Source organism: Triturus cristatus, chromosome 9, assembly GCF_964204655.1.
Source record: "Triturus cristatus chromosome 9, aTriCri1.1, whole genome shotgun sequence".
Taxonomy (NCBI): domain Eukaryota; kingdom Metazoa; phylum Chordata; class Amphibia; order Caudata; family Salamandridae; genus Triturus; species Triturus cristatus.
The window spans coordinates 1,137,323,870-1,137,340,607 of NC_140592.1; the positions used below are offsets into that span (position 1 = coordinate 1,137,323,870).

General features: G+C 46.5%; 1 protein-coding gene across 2 annotated transcripts in view; it reads right to left on the reverse strand.

Annotated features, from left to right (window-relative positions):
- The window catches only part of LTK (leukocyte receptor tyrosine kinase), a 583,144-nt gene that overhangs the window by 298,272 nt on the left and 268,134 nt on the right, over positions 1 to 16,738 (reverse strand). For both annotated transcript variants that reach the window (XM_085627068.1, XM_085627069.1), the window contains exon 2: positions 1,034 to 1,150. In XM_085627068.1, coding sequence (XP_085483194.1) covers positions 1,034 to 1,150 — 117 coding nt within the window. The remainder of the gene's footprint in view (positions 1 to 1,033; positions 1,151 to 16,738) is intronic.

Sequence of the window (16,738 nt, forward strand, 5' to 3'; positions counted from 1 at the left end):
AGAACGTAAGAGAAAGAGATACGCTATATTAGAGGTGTTCAGCATATGCCCAAGACTGCTGGATCCATGCCAGATGTTCAGGATAATCTTGCTTTGTAAGTGCTTTCAACAAGATTCATAATAAATAGATTTATCGTATGTGGATGTCCTGAATATCTAGCATGGATTTATCGCTCCAGCAGGTGGACATCCTACGTTTACATCACAAGTTGTAGGATGAGAAGCTCACAGTTGTAAACACATGTATAAGAGGGGAATGGAGTTTTAGGGGCATGCACCAGAATATAATTCCATTTGGAAATTCCCAGTATTCAAGTTGCATTGTCAGTGGATTACATCACTGAGCAGGAGAAAGCTATAAAATGTCATCTATTCCACCATATAAAGATTTTTCTTAAACTTCTCAAACTTTTTGCACCACATAAACTTTGCAAAGGGAATAAAACCCTGAAAAACATGTTTAATGAGAGAATTCCCTCAGCAGAAAAGGATTTTATGGGAAAAGGCAAAATTGTAGACAAACTCCTCAGTGTGCGAAAGTTATGCACTTGTCCCAATTCAGCAAGGAGCATTTACCCTGAATATCGAACCCACTGGGGCAGAATACCAAGGGGAAACTATTGAAAACAAATATCGACAGGTAAGTGAGTCTAGATTTTCTATACCTAACTCCACATATATGTACCTACGTGGTACATCTGTCTTCAAGGTATGAGTTAGCAATATTACATTTACACTCCCCTATATGCATATACCTTTCAATACTTTGTGCCTCGATATTCTGACCTCGATATCTTCTACCATGATATTGTTGGCGTCGATATTCAGTAGTACAACCCTGCAAGGAGGATTATATTTTTCTAAAATTCATGCAAACTCAGCTATCTCATCGCATCGGATGACTGCATGTGTGTCTTCTTGTTTTATGTAGGTAAGTGTTATTTTTTTGCTTTTCCCTTCTTTTCTTGTTCATAATAAGTTTACATTTTCTACCTACTTCTTGACAGATCACTGCTGGGGAACTGCTTCTTACCTGCACTGGAAAAGTGATTGTCTTGCATTCCAGTGCCAGTGGGAGAGGAGTCAGGCGGACGAGGGTCCAATGATGTGGCATCTTTTTGTGTTTCAATTCCAAAGCCATAAACAGCGACTATGAAAAAATACAATAAAATAAATCAAGCAAAAATAATAGCAAAGTGTTTCAATCCCACATCAGGCATAGTACACGCTGTATATATATATGCAACGTCAATTTCAATTGTAAAGCAGTTGACTATTGTGGGACATAAATGAGAAAAAAAACACAGGGAAAAGAGCTGCAATTTAGAAATCCCAAGGCCAGAGATTACAATTTTATTTTTATTTTATTTGAAAGGTTTAATATAGCGCTGGCTAGAGCGCTTTACATGTGCGAAAAGAAAACAGGAACAAAAAATACAGAAGTTGCTCAAAAGAGAAAAACACGGTATTAACAATCAATAAAATAAACGTTCTGTAGTTTTCTAATAAAACAGGGACGTAGCACGAGCAAAATAAATTAAATTAACATATACAGTGGCTGATTCAGGGCTGAGAGTGAGATAGAGACAAAAAGGCTAGGCGGGGGAAAACAGGTTGTGGGAGGGGGGATGGTCATCTAGGCAGGGTTTTAAGAAGGGAGGTGGGAATAGAGTGGGATAGATAAGACTGGGAGAGGGAAGACGTGAGGGGAGGGAGTGAGGTGGAGGAGGATAGGGTCGGAGGAGGTCAGAGGGCTGAATTTAAGGACCCCAGTATTTGTCGAGGAGGTGCAGTTTAAGGTCTTTTTTGAAGGCGATGTATGAGGAGTTGCAGCGCAGTTCCTTTGGGAGGGCATTCCAGACTGTCGGCGCGTTTGCAGAGAAGGAACGGGATTTAGAAGTTTTCTTTTTGAATAAGGGGGGATGAGGAGGAAGGTGTTTGTGCTCCTAGTCATTCTGCAGCAGCCCGCTTTTTTGAGTTTGTTGGAGAGGTACAGCAGGGCATTTTGGTGTAGGGCTTTATGTGTGATGCATGCTGTCTTGTATGTGGATCTTCCTTCGGTGGGGAGCCAGTTGAGAGCCTTCAGGGCTGGGGAGATGTGGTCAAAGCATTTATAACCAGTGATAAGCCTGGCTGCTATGTGAAGCACAGATCTGAGTGGGGCTAGGTGGACTTTGGGGGTCCCTGTGAGGATAGCGTTCCCATAGTCAATTTTAGAGAGAACCAGCGATAGGACCACCCATTTGAAGTCTTCAGGAGGGATGAAGGGTTTGATTTTCTTCAGGTGACGGAGAGTGAAGAGAGCTCCTTTAGCAGAGTTTTTTATGTGGTCGTTGAGGATTAGATTTTTGTCAACGGTAAAACCGAGGGATTTTGCTGAGTTGGACAAAGAGAGCGAGCAGTTGAGTGCATTGAGGTCAGAGATCCAGGTTTGGATGGGCAGTCCGTTATTTTTGGGGGAGAAGAGGATGATTTCCGTTTTCTTAGGTTTGAGTTTGAGGTGGTTGGAGTGGAACCAGTGTTGGATCTTGTTTAAGGTATGGTTAAGATGAAGTACATCAGCGTGAGACCTAATCTTATAGTACAGCTGTGTGTCATCAGCATAGAGGTGGTAGTTGATTCCTGCTTGTTTCAGAATGAGGGCAAGAGGTTCCATAAAGAGGTTAAAAAGCGAAGGGGAGAGGATAGAGCCTTGGGGGACGTCTAGGGAAACCAGAGAGGTTTTGGATAGACAGTCATTCATTTTGACTTGATGTGTTCTGTGTTGGAGAAATGAGATGAACCATTTAAGAACCTGACTGTTAAGGCCAAAGCAGGACTTGAGCGTTTTGAGAAGGGAGTTGTGGTTGACTGTAACAAAGACAGCCGAAAGGTCAAGGAGAATGAGTAGGCAGGATTCACCGTTGTCAAGGGAAGAGTGAATGTCCTCAATTATATTAAGCATGACGGTTTCCGTGCTGCAGCCTTTTCTGAAACCGGATTGCAAGGGGTCTAAAAGGTTGAAATTGTTTATGTGTTTACCTAGTTGAAGCAGAGAACATTTTTCCAGGGCTTTGAACAGGAGAGGTGGGTTAGAGATAGGGTGGAGGATGTTCAGGTCATTAGGGTCTGCGGTGGGATTTTTAGGGATAGGCGTGATTTGACCGAGTTGAAGTGAGTCTGGGACACAACCTGTGCAGAAGGAATTGTTGATGATGTTGGTCCAGTAGGGAGCAATGATGTGGTTGAGATTCTGGATAAGACTGGAGGGGATAGGGTCTTTGGTGTGTGTGGACGGTTTAAGTTTGGTTATGATGTTGCGGACTTCGAGTTCAGTCACAGGGAGGAAGTTTGACCAGGATGCAAAGTTTTTTACTTGCAGGGGGGGGAAGGCTGGGTTCTGGGAGGGTAGTAACGAGAGGGGGAGTGGAAGGCTGAGGAGACAGGGTCAAGTCGGAGGGATTGTTTAGTGTATTGTCAGCGACGAGAGGGGTATCGGGTGGGATCACAGTTAGGTGGAAGGAGTGATCGATTTTGGCAATTTTATTGGAGAAGAAGTTGGCAATTTCCTCACATCTATTAGTTGATGTAGTAAATTTGGGGGGGGGGGGGCTGTGGATATTTGGTTGCGAACAATGTTAAATAATTCTCTGGATCTGTTTTTAGCCCGATGCAGTTGTATTCGGAAGAAGGAGGCCTTCTCCTTGAAGATGTGTTTTTTATAGGATGATCCAGCCGCCCTGAGACAGGCGAAGTGGGCAGCGGAGGGTTATTGTCACCAAGATCTTTTGGTCAGTCTAAGTGTTCACCTTTCTTCATTGAGATCAGAGTTAAACCAAGTTCTGGAAGGAATGGTTCTTTGCTTTTTTAGTTTGGGAGGGGCTAGGAGGACTATGGCCTCGCTGACGGTTTTGTTGAAGTGTTCGGTGAGCTCATTTGCATCTTGGGAGAGAGGGGTGAGAAGAAGTTTAGCTCGAAGTTTGGATTCAGGTTCTCCAGGAGGGATTTGGGTGAGGTTTCTGGTCCATTTCAAGGGTAGGTGGTTTTTAATAGGGGGCAAGGGGAGCAGATTCGATCTGGAACAGGATAAGGTGATGGTCAGACCAGTCAATGGGAAGTATGCTGGAGATGGAAGCCAGGTCATTATTGGATATAATGGCATCGAGAGTGGCACCTTTGGTGTGGGTGGGCGATTGACAGAGTTGAAGAAGGCCATTGATTTCAAGAAGATTGAGGAGATGAGTGACTGTGGGGTCAGCAGTATTGTTCCAGTGGATGTTAAAGTCTCCAAGGAAGATGTTTTTTGAGTTAGAGAGAGAGGATTGAGAGAGAAGGTCGGATAGTTCCTCAGTGAAGCGAAGTGGATCACCCGAAGGGTGGTAGATGTTATGTAGGCGAATTGGTGGGGAACCCTGGATAGTGAGTTTGGCACCAAGGTATTCAAAGGTTAAGTGTTCAGAGTTTTTAACACAGGAGTTGTTAGATAAGGTGGGGATTTGGGTGGAGGGATGCTCAATTTGGGTGTCTAGGGGGTGTGGGCTCTGGGCTGGTGGGGTAGAAATGTGGGTGAGAAATGTTTGGGAGGGAGGTGGGATAGGGGTAGGTTTGGATAGAAGGTCAGTCAGGGAACTGTAGAGGTGGTCGAAGGTGTTGAGGTGGTGTTTGGATGCTTGAATGAGAATGTTACCGTATTTGAAGACGAAAATGTTGATTACTCCACTAAAAGCTGGGGGTGGGGAGGTCGATAGTTTGAAACCATATGGGATATTGCCGGATTTAGTGATTGCGAGAGAGTTGAGGAAGATGCTTTTCCATTTGGAGGGGTGTTTGGAGTAGAAAATAAGGGTAGTTTTTATAGGCGAGGTGAGGCTATGGTAGGAGTCAGCAATGAAAGTTTCGGGGTGATGAGTCAGCAATTTATGCTTAAAGTTTTTCTTGGCATGTTTGAACAGATTGGATGGGAATATGATGTTCCATAAATTTGGACCATGTCTTGAGAGGGCGGGATCTGGGGGACGGTAGAAGGGGAGGGCATGATGGGCCGTCTGGGGATGGGGGAGATTAGGGGAAAAAGAGGGGAGGGGGTGGGACAGAAGAGGTGAGAGGAAGGAGGCGTTAAGATGGGAGGTCGGGGGAGAGACGCTAGGGGACGAGGAGGTGTGGTGGGGGGAAGAAACCATGGGTCGATCGGAATATATAGAAAATAAGGTGTTGGGGGAGCCAGGAGGGTATGACAGTGTATGAGTTGAGAGAAGAGAGCAGGGAGGGGGGTAGAGAGGGGGTAGGAGGGACTAATAAGTGGGGGGGAGAGCATGTAGCAGTGGGAGAACATCAGAGAGCACCTGGATTAGTTAAAAGTACGTCAAGATAGCGTCAATTGACACTCAAAATAACATTCAAAAAGTGCAAAGAAAGGTTCAACAAGCGTAACAGTACTTATAGATAGAGCATAATTATAGTGGTAGTACGCCAGAAGCAGTCAATTTTAAAACATGGTATAGTGAGAGTAGTATGGTAGAGTAGTGAAGCTACTAGGTCTGGAACAACATCACTCAGGATACTAATCAAAGAGAAAAAGAGGGTACAACAATAGTAACAAAGGTTATAGAGATAGCATAAATAAATTGATAGGTAGAATATAATAAAAATACATAAATAATAAAAATTACATGGGGGGGGGGCTTAGAAAATTACTATCAGGAAGCTAGAGTTCTGGATTGTAGGTAAATTGAGCGGAGAGGCTGAGAGCAGCCCGGGGGCAGGGCGCGGAGTACTTGCGCACTGTTTCGAAAAAACAGGAGAACTCGGGCGGCAATTTAAAGTTATACAGAGGACTCCAGCGAGTAAGGGTGAGGCACCGTTGTTAGGGCGCTGGTGTCAAGGGGAAGTCTTAATCCGTGCCGGTATATCACTGAAAACCACTCATTTATTATTCAAATAATACGGAGTTAGAACAGGAAAAACAGGAAGTTTTTGTGCCATTCCTGTCCAGGCTACTAAGTTCAGAAGTAAAGGAAGGCCCTCAGGGCTGCAGCAGCACGGGCGGCGGGTGGAGCGAGATCGGGCTGGTTAGTGGTGAGATCGCAGGGGTCGGGATGAAACATATGTCCTGGCTTTTTTGTGTGAACAAATGGATCGCCATTTTAGGGTTTAGGAAGTGGTGGCTGGAGGAAAAACGCCATTTTGGAACTGGCGGAGAGTCACCATTTTGAGGAGAGGTTAATTGAAGATGAAGTTGGCATAAAAAGAATAGAAATAAAGTAAGGAGAAAACAATGTATATATTAAACCACAATAAACCACTAGAGGTATGGGGGTCATGGCAAAATAATACCAGCAAGTCAACAAGAGCCTTTGTTTTTCCAAGAATACAAAGACCCTCATTACAAGGTGCTGGGTAATACTACTCTGGCCGGTAATAGGACTTACCAGCTGAATCCGTATTACCAGTTCTGTAGGAACACTACACTTCTGAGCTCTTCAGAAAAACATGATGAAATGTGCATAGGGACAAATGCTTTGCATGATATAAAAATGAGGACATTGGTGCACAGACATTGCTTTCTGTGGTTATTGCTCTGTGGAAAATGGGGAATGCTGCAGTAATACTGTTGATGCTCTTTTATCAGATAATCTAAAAATAAAGTACCTATGCAGGACTGGGGGCAGTGTTGTCCTCAAGAACATATGAGGAAATGTGCCCCACCATAGATTAGATTAACAGCAAATCAAATAACATAATCCATTAAATAAGCCTTCTTGAGACAAGATATAAGTAAGAAACCATGAATGTTTCTTACATGATTAAAATTAATTACAGAAGGCAAATTATGGTTAGTTTAAAAAACCCAGTCGAAATTCATATTAAATCGTATATAGGGAATAGCATAATGCTCAAATTAATTTCAGGAATGCAGCATGACCTAGGCTTAGGGTCTCTCTCAATAGAATTTAAATTTTTTCTAAAGCCAGAGCATGTAATTAATCAATGTGAGTCTGCTCTCAAAGAATCAGAAAAGCAACAGTGGCGAACCTCCAAAATCGAAAATCCACAGTACAAATCACACAGTCACCATGAGGTGAGCAAAATATTACAGAGGATCAGCAGATCACAATACAGAATAAAGTGCAACACCGCCCTAAAACCATCCGCGAAATGAATAATATTTAGTCCCATGTTGCCCTAATGTCATCGGATGTGACAGTACAAATCTAGTTACACATACTCCAGTGATAGACTTATTAAATAAACAGGCCCACCGAATTCGGGCAGAACAGAAGAAACTGCAACATTTAAGCGTAAAGCCTTCTCTGGAAAGTACAATGTACAACATTTTCCTTCCTTAAGAGTAAGTACGGTTACAAACAGGGCCGGACTGGGAACAGAACCCGGCCCTGGCAAACTGCCCAGCCGGCCCCCCTTGGGAGTGAGGGGGAGTGCAGCCGAGCAGTTTGCGAGCAGAGACGTTTTAATGCATGGGCCAAGTGGGCTCTGGCCCCAGGCCCCAGCCTTTCAGGGGGCCCCCTGGCAGTCATCTCCATTCTCCAGACTTTTGCCCTCATGACCTTGCAAATTTCTTAAACAGATTGTTTTAAATACTGTTTTCCTTTACTTTATTTTTTATGTAGCTGGTGTGTGAGAGTCTAGTACTGCCATTTTGCAGAGAAATGTTGTGTTTATGTTTCATGCAATATACATAAAAAAAAGTTTCTTTTATATCAAACAAGGCCTAACATATAAGAAATGGGAGGGCATCACAGGGATTATTTGCAGCAATATTGGTGAGCTGCTGGTGTGGTACAATATTTAAAACACACATAACTATCCCTGAATATTAGATGTAAACACATTCAGGGCCTTATTTATGAGAAGTGATGCATCGCTGTGTGAAAACAGGGATGCGTCAATTCTTAGTGCGCCCTCCTTGCGACATGATGGATGCATCATAGTTACTGTATGACGCATCATGTCGCAAGGAGTTACAGATACGTCAGTATTTCTGACGTATCTGTAAGCGCAACAGTGATGCATTGCTGGGGTGTGTTTGAAAATAGATACAAATCCAGCGATGTGTCTTTTCACATGGGACAGCCCCACGTGAAAGAGAATGCATCAGTCTTACACCTGCCGTGAGGCAGGGGTAAGATATTGACGCAATGGGGTCCAAGAAGCGGCGCCCTGAGTTCTCATAGATTTCAATGCGCCACTTCTGCAAGGCTTCTTGCGGGGTAACACCCACCCTGCATACATTATACCTGGCGCAGGTATAATGCGGTGCAGGGGTTTACAAAGTGACGCATCTGCCTAGATGCGTTACTTTGTAAATAGTGTGCAACATGCACATTTTTTACGCTGCCGGTGCGTCACAAAAAGTGACAGTAGGAGGAAAACATTCATGAAAGACCCATCAGTTATTAAAAAGCCAGGTTTTTAAGTTCTTCCTGAAAGAGAGTAGGTCTGTGGTTAGTCTCAGAAACTCAGGGAGTCTTTTCCACAATTTTGCGCCTAGAAAGGCGAGGAATCTGCCTCCAGTGCAGGCATGGCATATTTTAGGCCCGATGGCCAGGTTGGCATTGAAAGATCTTAGGGGTCTAGATGTTGTGTAGCGATTAGCGCGCTTATTTAGTTAGCTGGCTCTTAAGCCATGGAAAGCTTTAAAGAAGATGGTCATCGCTATGAAGTCGATCTGTTCTTTATGCGGAGCCAGTGTAGAGACTTAAGAATAGGGGTCATACTAGATCTGGGTTTAGGTCTCAGGATGGCTCTGGCTGCCGCATTTTGTACCACTTGTAGGCGCTGGATTATGGATTTGGGAAGACCGAGGTACAAGCTGATGACATAGTCAAGCTTTGATGTAATCAGAGCCTGCTCCACAATCTTTCTACTCCTAAGCGGTAACAGTGGCAGGAATTTTGTTGGCATCCGGAGCATGCCAAAGCAAGCGCAAGTTTTTGACTTTCTCCTTTTCTGCGGGCGGGGGTGGCTGATCTTTTTGTCACCAAGAGCGTTTCTGGATTACCAAAGAAAACAACTTCAGTTTTGTCAGGATTGCACTTCAGCTGATTGATCTTAAGCCAGTTAAAAACCTTTGTGAGGAAAGTCCTAATCATTGCCCGTCAAAGTTGGTTCCTTTTTCACATGTAAAACTCAGCTGAGTGTCATCAGCACAGGAAACTATTTTGACGCCCTCTCCCTCTACCAGAAACTCAAGGGGGGATAGATATATATTAAAAAGGGTAGGACTGAGAATGGAGCCCTGAGAGACACCTACATTCATGGCCGGAACCGGGGATAAGAAAGGGGGGAGCCAGATGTCCTGAGATCTATTTGCCAAGAAGGATGACATCCATGTTAAGGCGGTCCCCCCAGGCCGATGCTAGTAAGTCTCTCCAGGAGCCTCTCATGTGGGACTGTATTGAAGGCCGCCGACAGATCGAGCAGTATCAGAACAGCCTTGCCTCCCTGGTCCAGCTTACCCTTGAGAAATTCAGTCACTTCCAGCAAAGCGGACTCCGTACTGTAAATAGCCCTAAAACCGGATTGGGACTCAGGAAGGAGCTTCCCATCTTCAATGGGTTTTTGGAGGGCCTTGTTTACATGCTGCTCTAATACTTTGGAGAGAGCAGGAAGAAGGGAGATTGGCCTGTAGTTGTCAGGGTCCGTCAGTTTGGCGTTAGCCTTTTTTATCAGTATAAGAATCTTAGCATTCTTCCAGAATTTCAGCATGTTCCCTGAGGAGAGGGAAGCATTAAAGAGCTGGTTTACCATGGGGTTCATGGTGGGAGCTAATAGGTTCAGGATATTCGCTGGACATGGGTCGATAGGAGAGCCAGACTTAATGCTTTGGAGAAGGGTCAGTGATTCTTCAAGCTGAAACTCAGGGAAAGCTAGTAAAGATGGAGGATCCAAGAGGTGAAATTTGTTATTAGAATTAAGGTAGAAGGTCAGTTCTTCCTCTGAGATGTTAGTGAATGCTTGTTTGATCACGAGAGAGCTTTTTGTGGAAGAATTGAGCTATTTGCTTAGACCAATCTTCTGTGCATGACCCTTCCTTTGTCCCGGCTTTCGGGGCGGTAAAGGATTTAACTATGCTAAAGATTTCCTTACTCTTATTTTGGGCATTTTCTATCTTGGTTTGAAAGAAGTTTTTCTTGGCTGCCTTCACGAGAATGTAATGAGTTTTTAAGGTGTCTTTATACACCTTCCTGTCCTAAGGTGCATAGGATTTACGCCATTTCCGTTCCATTTTTCTACAATTGTTTTTGCTACATCTAAGGGAACCGTAAAACTATGGAGCTGGTGGGGCCCACCTCTTTGAGGAGTGGGAAACCACCGATACCGCTGCACCGATGTTGGTTCGGAGCCATGAATCTATTGAGAGGGCGTCCGAGTCGGGGCAGCCAGACAGCTCCGGTGAGGAATAACTGAGGGCGTCTGCTAACATTGGGATGGATATTTTATGCAATGTCCTGTAATTAGGGACCCTCTGCCCTGCGTTAGCCCGAGGGGCAGTGGCAGAGTTGGGAATGATGAATTTTAATAGGTGGTGGTCAGACCAGGTAATGAGAAGAAGTAAGCTTACTGATCTGTCAAAGTTGTGAAAAATGTGGTCGAGGGTATGGACCTTCTCATGGGTGGCTGAAGAAATACATGGAAACATGTTGCAGGCCTGCAGCGTCTCCAGTAAGGGAAATTGTTTGAGTGTCTTTTCTATTATCCATATGTATATTGAGATCTCCCACAACAAGGCAGTTGTTGTATTTTAAGGCCAGGGAGGTGGTGGATGTATTAAGCGTAGTAATAAAATTTCCAATTGCACTGGGAGGTCTGTAAATCAGAAAACCAGCTATGCTATGATGGGGGGATAAGGTTGAGCGGAAGCCTAAGGACTCTGCGCCCTCAATGTTTTCCATCGGGATGGGAGAGCAGTCTAGTTTTTTATTGTAAATTATGGGGACACCGCCCCCCTTCCCACTCGGTCGTTCCCTCCTAAGGATTTTATAACCCGTAGGGATGGCGGAGGTGATAGTAGGGTTGGTGGCTTCAGACAGCCAGGTCTCAGTGAGAAATAAGAGATAAGGCTGTTCATCTAAAAGTAGGTCATAAATGTGTGGTTCATGCATTTGCATGGAGCGACAATTTAAAAGTGTGGCCTTTAAGTCCTCTGTTTTCTTATTGTTTTTACACTTATTGTTGCGTGGGAGGATCTTGGGTGCACGTTTCCTTGGCTGGAGGAGACCAGTTGCACTTATTGCGTTGAAAGTCTACCTCCAAGCTCGGATCAGCCGCTGTACACTGACATAATGGTAGCCGCCTAAGGCTAAGTGGTTTTTCCCTAATGTAATATAGTGGAAGAAACTCACTGGGGGGGAACTGGGCAGCATGGCTGGCGCCGGACGCCTCCAGGATGCTGACGGGCGTCTGTGTGCATCGGGAAAATTTAGGCTAATGCCTATGATGCAAACTGGATCGCTAATGCAGCAGAGGAAGCGGAAACTGTGACGGCGGAAGTGAGGGGCCCAATAGTAGCCCCAGCCCTCCGCTCAATCGGTGTATCAGCCGCGGCGGACAAGGACTGGAGGAAAAGCGAGATGCGAATCGGAGCAGCTAAGGAGGTGTAGGCAAGCAGAATCAAGTAAAGTGCAAGTGCGCATAGGTAGGAGAAATTGTTAAAAAGCACAGAGTAATTCAGCCACATATGTACAAGTTAAAAAGTATTAAAAACCTAGTAGCAGGGCAGGGAACACTAAATCCTACCGCTGTCAGCTGCGCGCATCTGTTTACATCGGGGAAAATATAGCCTAATGCCCATGATGCAAACTAGATCGCTAACGCAGCTGAGGAAGCGGAAACTGCGTGGGAAACAGGGGCTCAATTTGTATCATAAATTCAAAGCTGTTCTGCACAGGGGCCCCCAAAATATGTTTGGCCCAGGGCCCCCAAAATCCTTAAGATGTCTCTGTTTGCGAGGGCCGGTTTTGACCGATTTTGTTACAGGGGTCCGATATTGCCAACCCCCGGTAACAAAAACAGCCCCTAGGTGCCCAAAACCGGCCCCCTCCCTAGCGGCCTACCGGGGAAACGCCCAGTTCCCGCTATGGCCAGTCCGGCCCTGGTTACAAAACGTATTGCATTCAATAACGTTTCAGTGCACATCTTGCTGAGTATGGAGTCAGTGAGAAATGAAACTTAGCCACGTTTGAAACACAAGATGGAGTCTGGGTCTAGTTTGGCCAACACAAGGTCTTATTTACGAGCCACTGGCGCCGCCAGTGCGTCACTTTTAATATGGGAAGAAGTGACTTACCGGCGGCGCAAGGAGCTTGTAAATAAGCCCCACAGTTCTGTAAAGTGGAACTAATTTGTTTTGGTTGAAAATCATTCCTATCATTAAAATAGCCTGTGTTTATTATTTAAAAATCTGACCTAACAACAGCACACTCCAGAATTACCGTACGCCGCAGTTTGATGTCCAGCAATGCGGGCAATGAGGCCCAGAGTGTTCCATGCAGGGAATCCCCTCCAGCCTCACGCGGCCTCTCCACCTAAGACCTGATTGTGGTGCTTTCAATGGCACATTTTGATGCGCATGCGCTGTAATATCAGCTGCAGTCAGCAGAACCTCAGAGCCAATGCACTCCACCGTATTGACGGCTCAAGCATAGGAAGTCTGAGCCAGAAGTCCCCGAGGTCGCGGGAATAAAAGCGAATTAATTCAATAAGCAGCAGTGACTCACCAGTCTCTGCCTCTGCATCGCAGGCTGTGAGCTCTTCAAATCTTAGATACATTTATGGGGTCACTTAGACCCGCCCCTAGTACTAAAAAGAGTGCCGATAACAAAGATCATCATTTTTCGCTCTTGCTTCTATTAAGAGCCGGTGTAAATGGCCCCTGCCCCAGTTTTTGCATAGGGAGTTACCGCCAGATACCTTCAAGTGGTAAGTACTTGTGCAACAAAGTGTGCTATGGGTAATAACGTGCAGAGCAGGTGCATAAAACATGTGCTCGCCTTAATCTTTATTACTTACCACTGAGATCATTATCAGGTACAACATCACACCCCCTAGCGTGCAATAATGGTATCTGCACCAAGGTGTTTCTGCACTTGTTATTACATCTTGGGTCTCAAGGACCCTGTTAATGTGGTCGTGGCTTAACACTGTCATGGCTGACCTCCCATAGACAGTATTATTGCGCCCTGAACCCCGATCCTGCATTCATGCTGTCGTCGGATGGATTGTCTATTAGTCTAGGTTTCTGTTCCCAAGCTAAGGTGAGAAACAAAATGCTCCTTACACGTTTTAAATTGAAAACATATTACTATGAGGGTGGAGGAAGGGGAATTGCATTCATATCCTCATTGGTCCCCTCCATTGAGGTCTGTATGGTCTAATAACGACCTATAGGGCATGGTTCCTTTGGCTTCACTTTGGGTACTAAATTATGCCCACAGCATTCTGTTCTGTCAATACCACTTAGACCTTTATCAAGACAGATATAGTGTGTCTCTCCTTTTACAGTCTTCAAATAGATGCCCAAATCAAATGTGGCAAGTGTTCTAGAAGCATAATGTTAGACATGGGATTTCTGGTTGGCTAGGGCTTGCGCCAAAGCCAGGCAGAAACCACCACTCTAGTCAGGGCAAGGAAGTTACACGCCAAAGATAACCCCTGCTCACCCCCTTGGTAGCTTGGCACGAGCAGTCAGGCTTATCCTGGAGGCAATGTGTAAAGCGCTTGCGCACGCACCCAGCAACAACACCCAAGGCCCACCACATAAGAAACTCCACACAAGGTTATATATAAAAATAGCCTTTGTATTATAATAAACACATTAGATAATATTCACACAATTTACACTGTGCTACTGGCACTGGGCGGAATTTACAGGGGACTATTTACACAAGACAGGGCCACATGGACCACTGTCAGAATCATCACAAATCACCAAATTGTAAATGTAGAAATGTAGAACAAATAATAAATGTAGCGTACAACCAGTAACCACTGGTAACAGGTAAGTACACCCTACGCAATCCTAAACACCTTAGGCATATATCACGCAGGGAACCATGAACAAATAATAAATGCAGCGTACAACCAGTAACCACTGGTAACAGGTAAGTACGCAATCCTAAACACCGTAGGCATATATCACGCAGGGAACCATGCATAACCTATACTAGGAAAAACCATCCCCTACACATAGGCACAGTTAGGAATAAACATAGCATAGAGGCAATGCACATAAAAGGTACATATGTAAAAATAATCATGTACCCTAGGAGAGGGCACAACACAAGAAACTGTCCCCAGGCCAACTTGGCCTTTCAGGGGCTCCAACGCCCTTCTTCTAAAATGTCAGGGCTGGGCTGCGCAGGCCGCCAAGGAAGAATGCGCAAGGATTTGGAGGGCCTAAACGATGCAGCTGCCCACTACTTGCTGGGCAGCTGTGGAAATGATCATGGGCACCAGCGTACCCTCTGACCCCCTCTCCGGGACTCGGTGCTCAAAAAGCCCCCCCCCCCTGGATTTGTTAAAGAAACAACATCCTTGTCACCGTTGCAGCTGCCCGCTCTCTCTCGCGGTACAGCTGGAATGGGGCCTGGCACCACTGTGCCTTACGAAGGAATACCCCTGAGTCCCCCTCCGGGACTCAACAAAGAACTGCCCCAACACGTTGCAGCTGCCCGCTTCTGCGGCGCAGCTGAGAAGATGTCGCCGGCACCGAAGATGTGCCCCGAGTGGCACCAACACTGCGGGGTATTCAGCCCCCTCTCACTCACTGGGGGCGCACCGGCAGCTTTCCCTGGGGCCCCGTGGGTGGGGGCAGGCACTGGCAACGTGCTTTGGCTCTCTCCCACCCCCGGGCCCCTCCTCACCTGGTCGGCGGTTCCTTTCCTGGTCTGGGGTCACAGGAGCGCGGGGTGGGCTCCCGGCTGCTTCCTGCTTCTCTTGTCAGCACGGGGCTCTCCTTCACCGACGGAGGCGGGGTAGGCTCCCGCCCTTCGTCTGGACTCCCGGCTTCCTCTTCTTTTCCTGGTCTCCGTCACAGGAGCGCGGGGTGGGCTCCCGTCCGCTTCCTGTTTAAACCACGCCCACGTCTTCACAGATGCTGCCTGGCTTCCTGGCCAAGCCCGGGTTGCGGCTGTGATTTTCCTTCGGTCTCAGCAATGCGGGGCCAATACGGGGTAGGCTCCCGTTTCTCTGACCACGAAAATAGCGGGGTGGGCACCCGTAATTTAAATAAAAGAGATAAGTGGGGTGGGCACCCACGAAGTACTCCACTATGGGGTAGGCTCCCGTCTTCTTGCTCAAAATACGGCCGGCAATGCGGGGTGGGCTCCCGCGCCGCAAATAAGTACAATCGCGGGGGGTAATCTCCACGCCGGGGATTCCCTTTTGAAAAATGATCGCAGCCTGGGGCTGCAGTGGAACACCAGCAGCGCTGCTCCTCTTGGACCACCAAACAGAGCGCTCACCAGCAAAAATAAAGATATAGCGCTTTCCAGGCACTTGAAGGCAAGGTTCAGGAGCAAAGTTCTTCTAGGAAGGTAGGGGGCAAGGACTGGGCCCAGGGGCCAGCTCACAGGGCCCTCCAGGCAGGGAGGCAGTCCCCAGTGGCGGTCCTCCTGACGCCCAGCAGCAGCAGCAGGCCCCCTCAGTTAGGATCAGCAGAGAACATTTTACATGGGGTCACAGCCCCTTTTTATACACAGGTTACCTTTGTTTCAAGGTGCAGGGGAGGGGCGAACCAGATGCAACTGGTTCTTGAGCACTTTGTTTTGCTCAGCCCCTCTCCCTATTCACAGAACAGGCCAGGGTCATCAGTCGCACCACAGGGGGCGGAGCCAGCATTGTGTGGGGAAAGCCCAGCCCTATTCAGGTCCCAGGTGTACTCCTCCCACCCATCTGGATGTAGATCTCTCCACCCACCACTGGGGCAGACCCATCCTGACTCTGGGGATTCCCTAGCCCATCACATGACCTCAGCCAGCCAATCGCCAGACAAGGCACTCATCTCACACTGCACACAGAAATGCCAACTTCTAGAAGTGGCACTTCCACACTAGGTACATTGACGCCACACACATCATCGCGCAGCATTTCATCACACGAGTCCGCACATACCAAACTCGCACCTGCACTCCCCACGCATCAGGAACTACCAGGGACACATACATTCCCCCATGCATTCCTATGGGAGGGCAGGCCAACCTCACTACACACACACACTTTACCCTGGGACACAGTGGTAAAGTGCGCAGAAGCCAAAAATTACTAACACCAGGTCACAATAAAAAGCAAAAAGTTTCAGGGGTGAACCTGCCAGAAGGGCCAAGTCCAACACATAAGTATTCCTTTATTGCGAAATAGGTCCACCGTGTATTTTAGTGATATCCTCCTTCTCATCATACAGTCACGCCGTGAATGTTCTATTAGGCAGTACCCGGCGGTATCAAATCAATCTGATTGTACTATTCTTCCTTGGAAGTTGTTTATTGAAAGTCTTCATCAACGTGGTCCTCTAGCTCTTCACCCTCATGGCAGTGCTTAGGAACAACTAACCAAAAGAAACAATTGATGGACGGAATGCTGGACAATGCAAACATTCACCCCTAGTCACAAGGATTTAGGTTAAATCCATCATTCTTCTGCTCACCACACCACCCCAGTTTGGACCCAGCCATATGCAAATCAGTCTTGACCCTGTTCCTTGTGGGAACAGTCCAGCCCGAACTGCCGAGCCAGGTCCTCC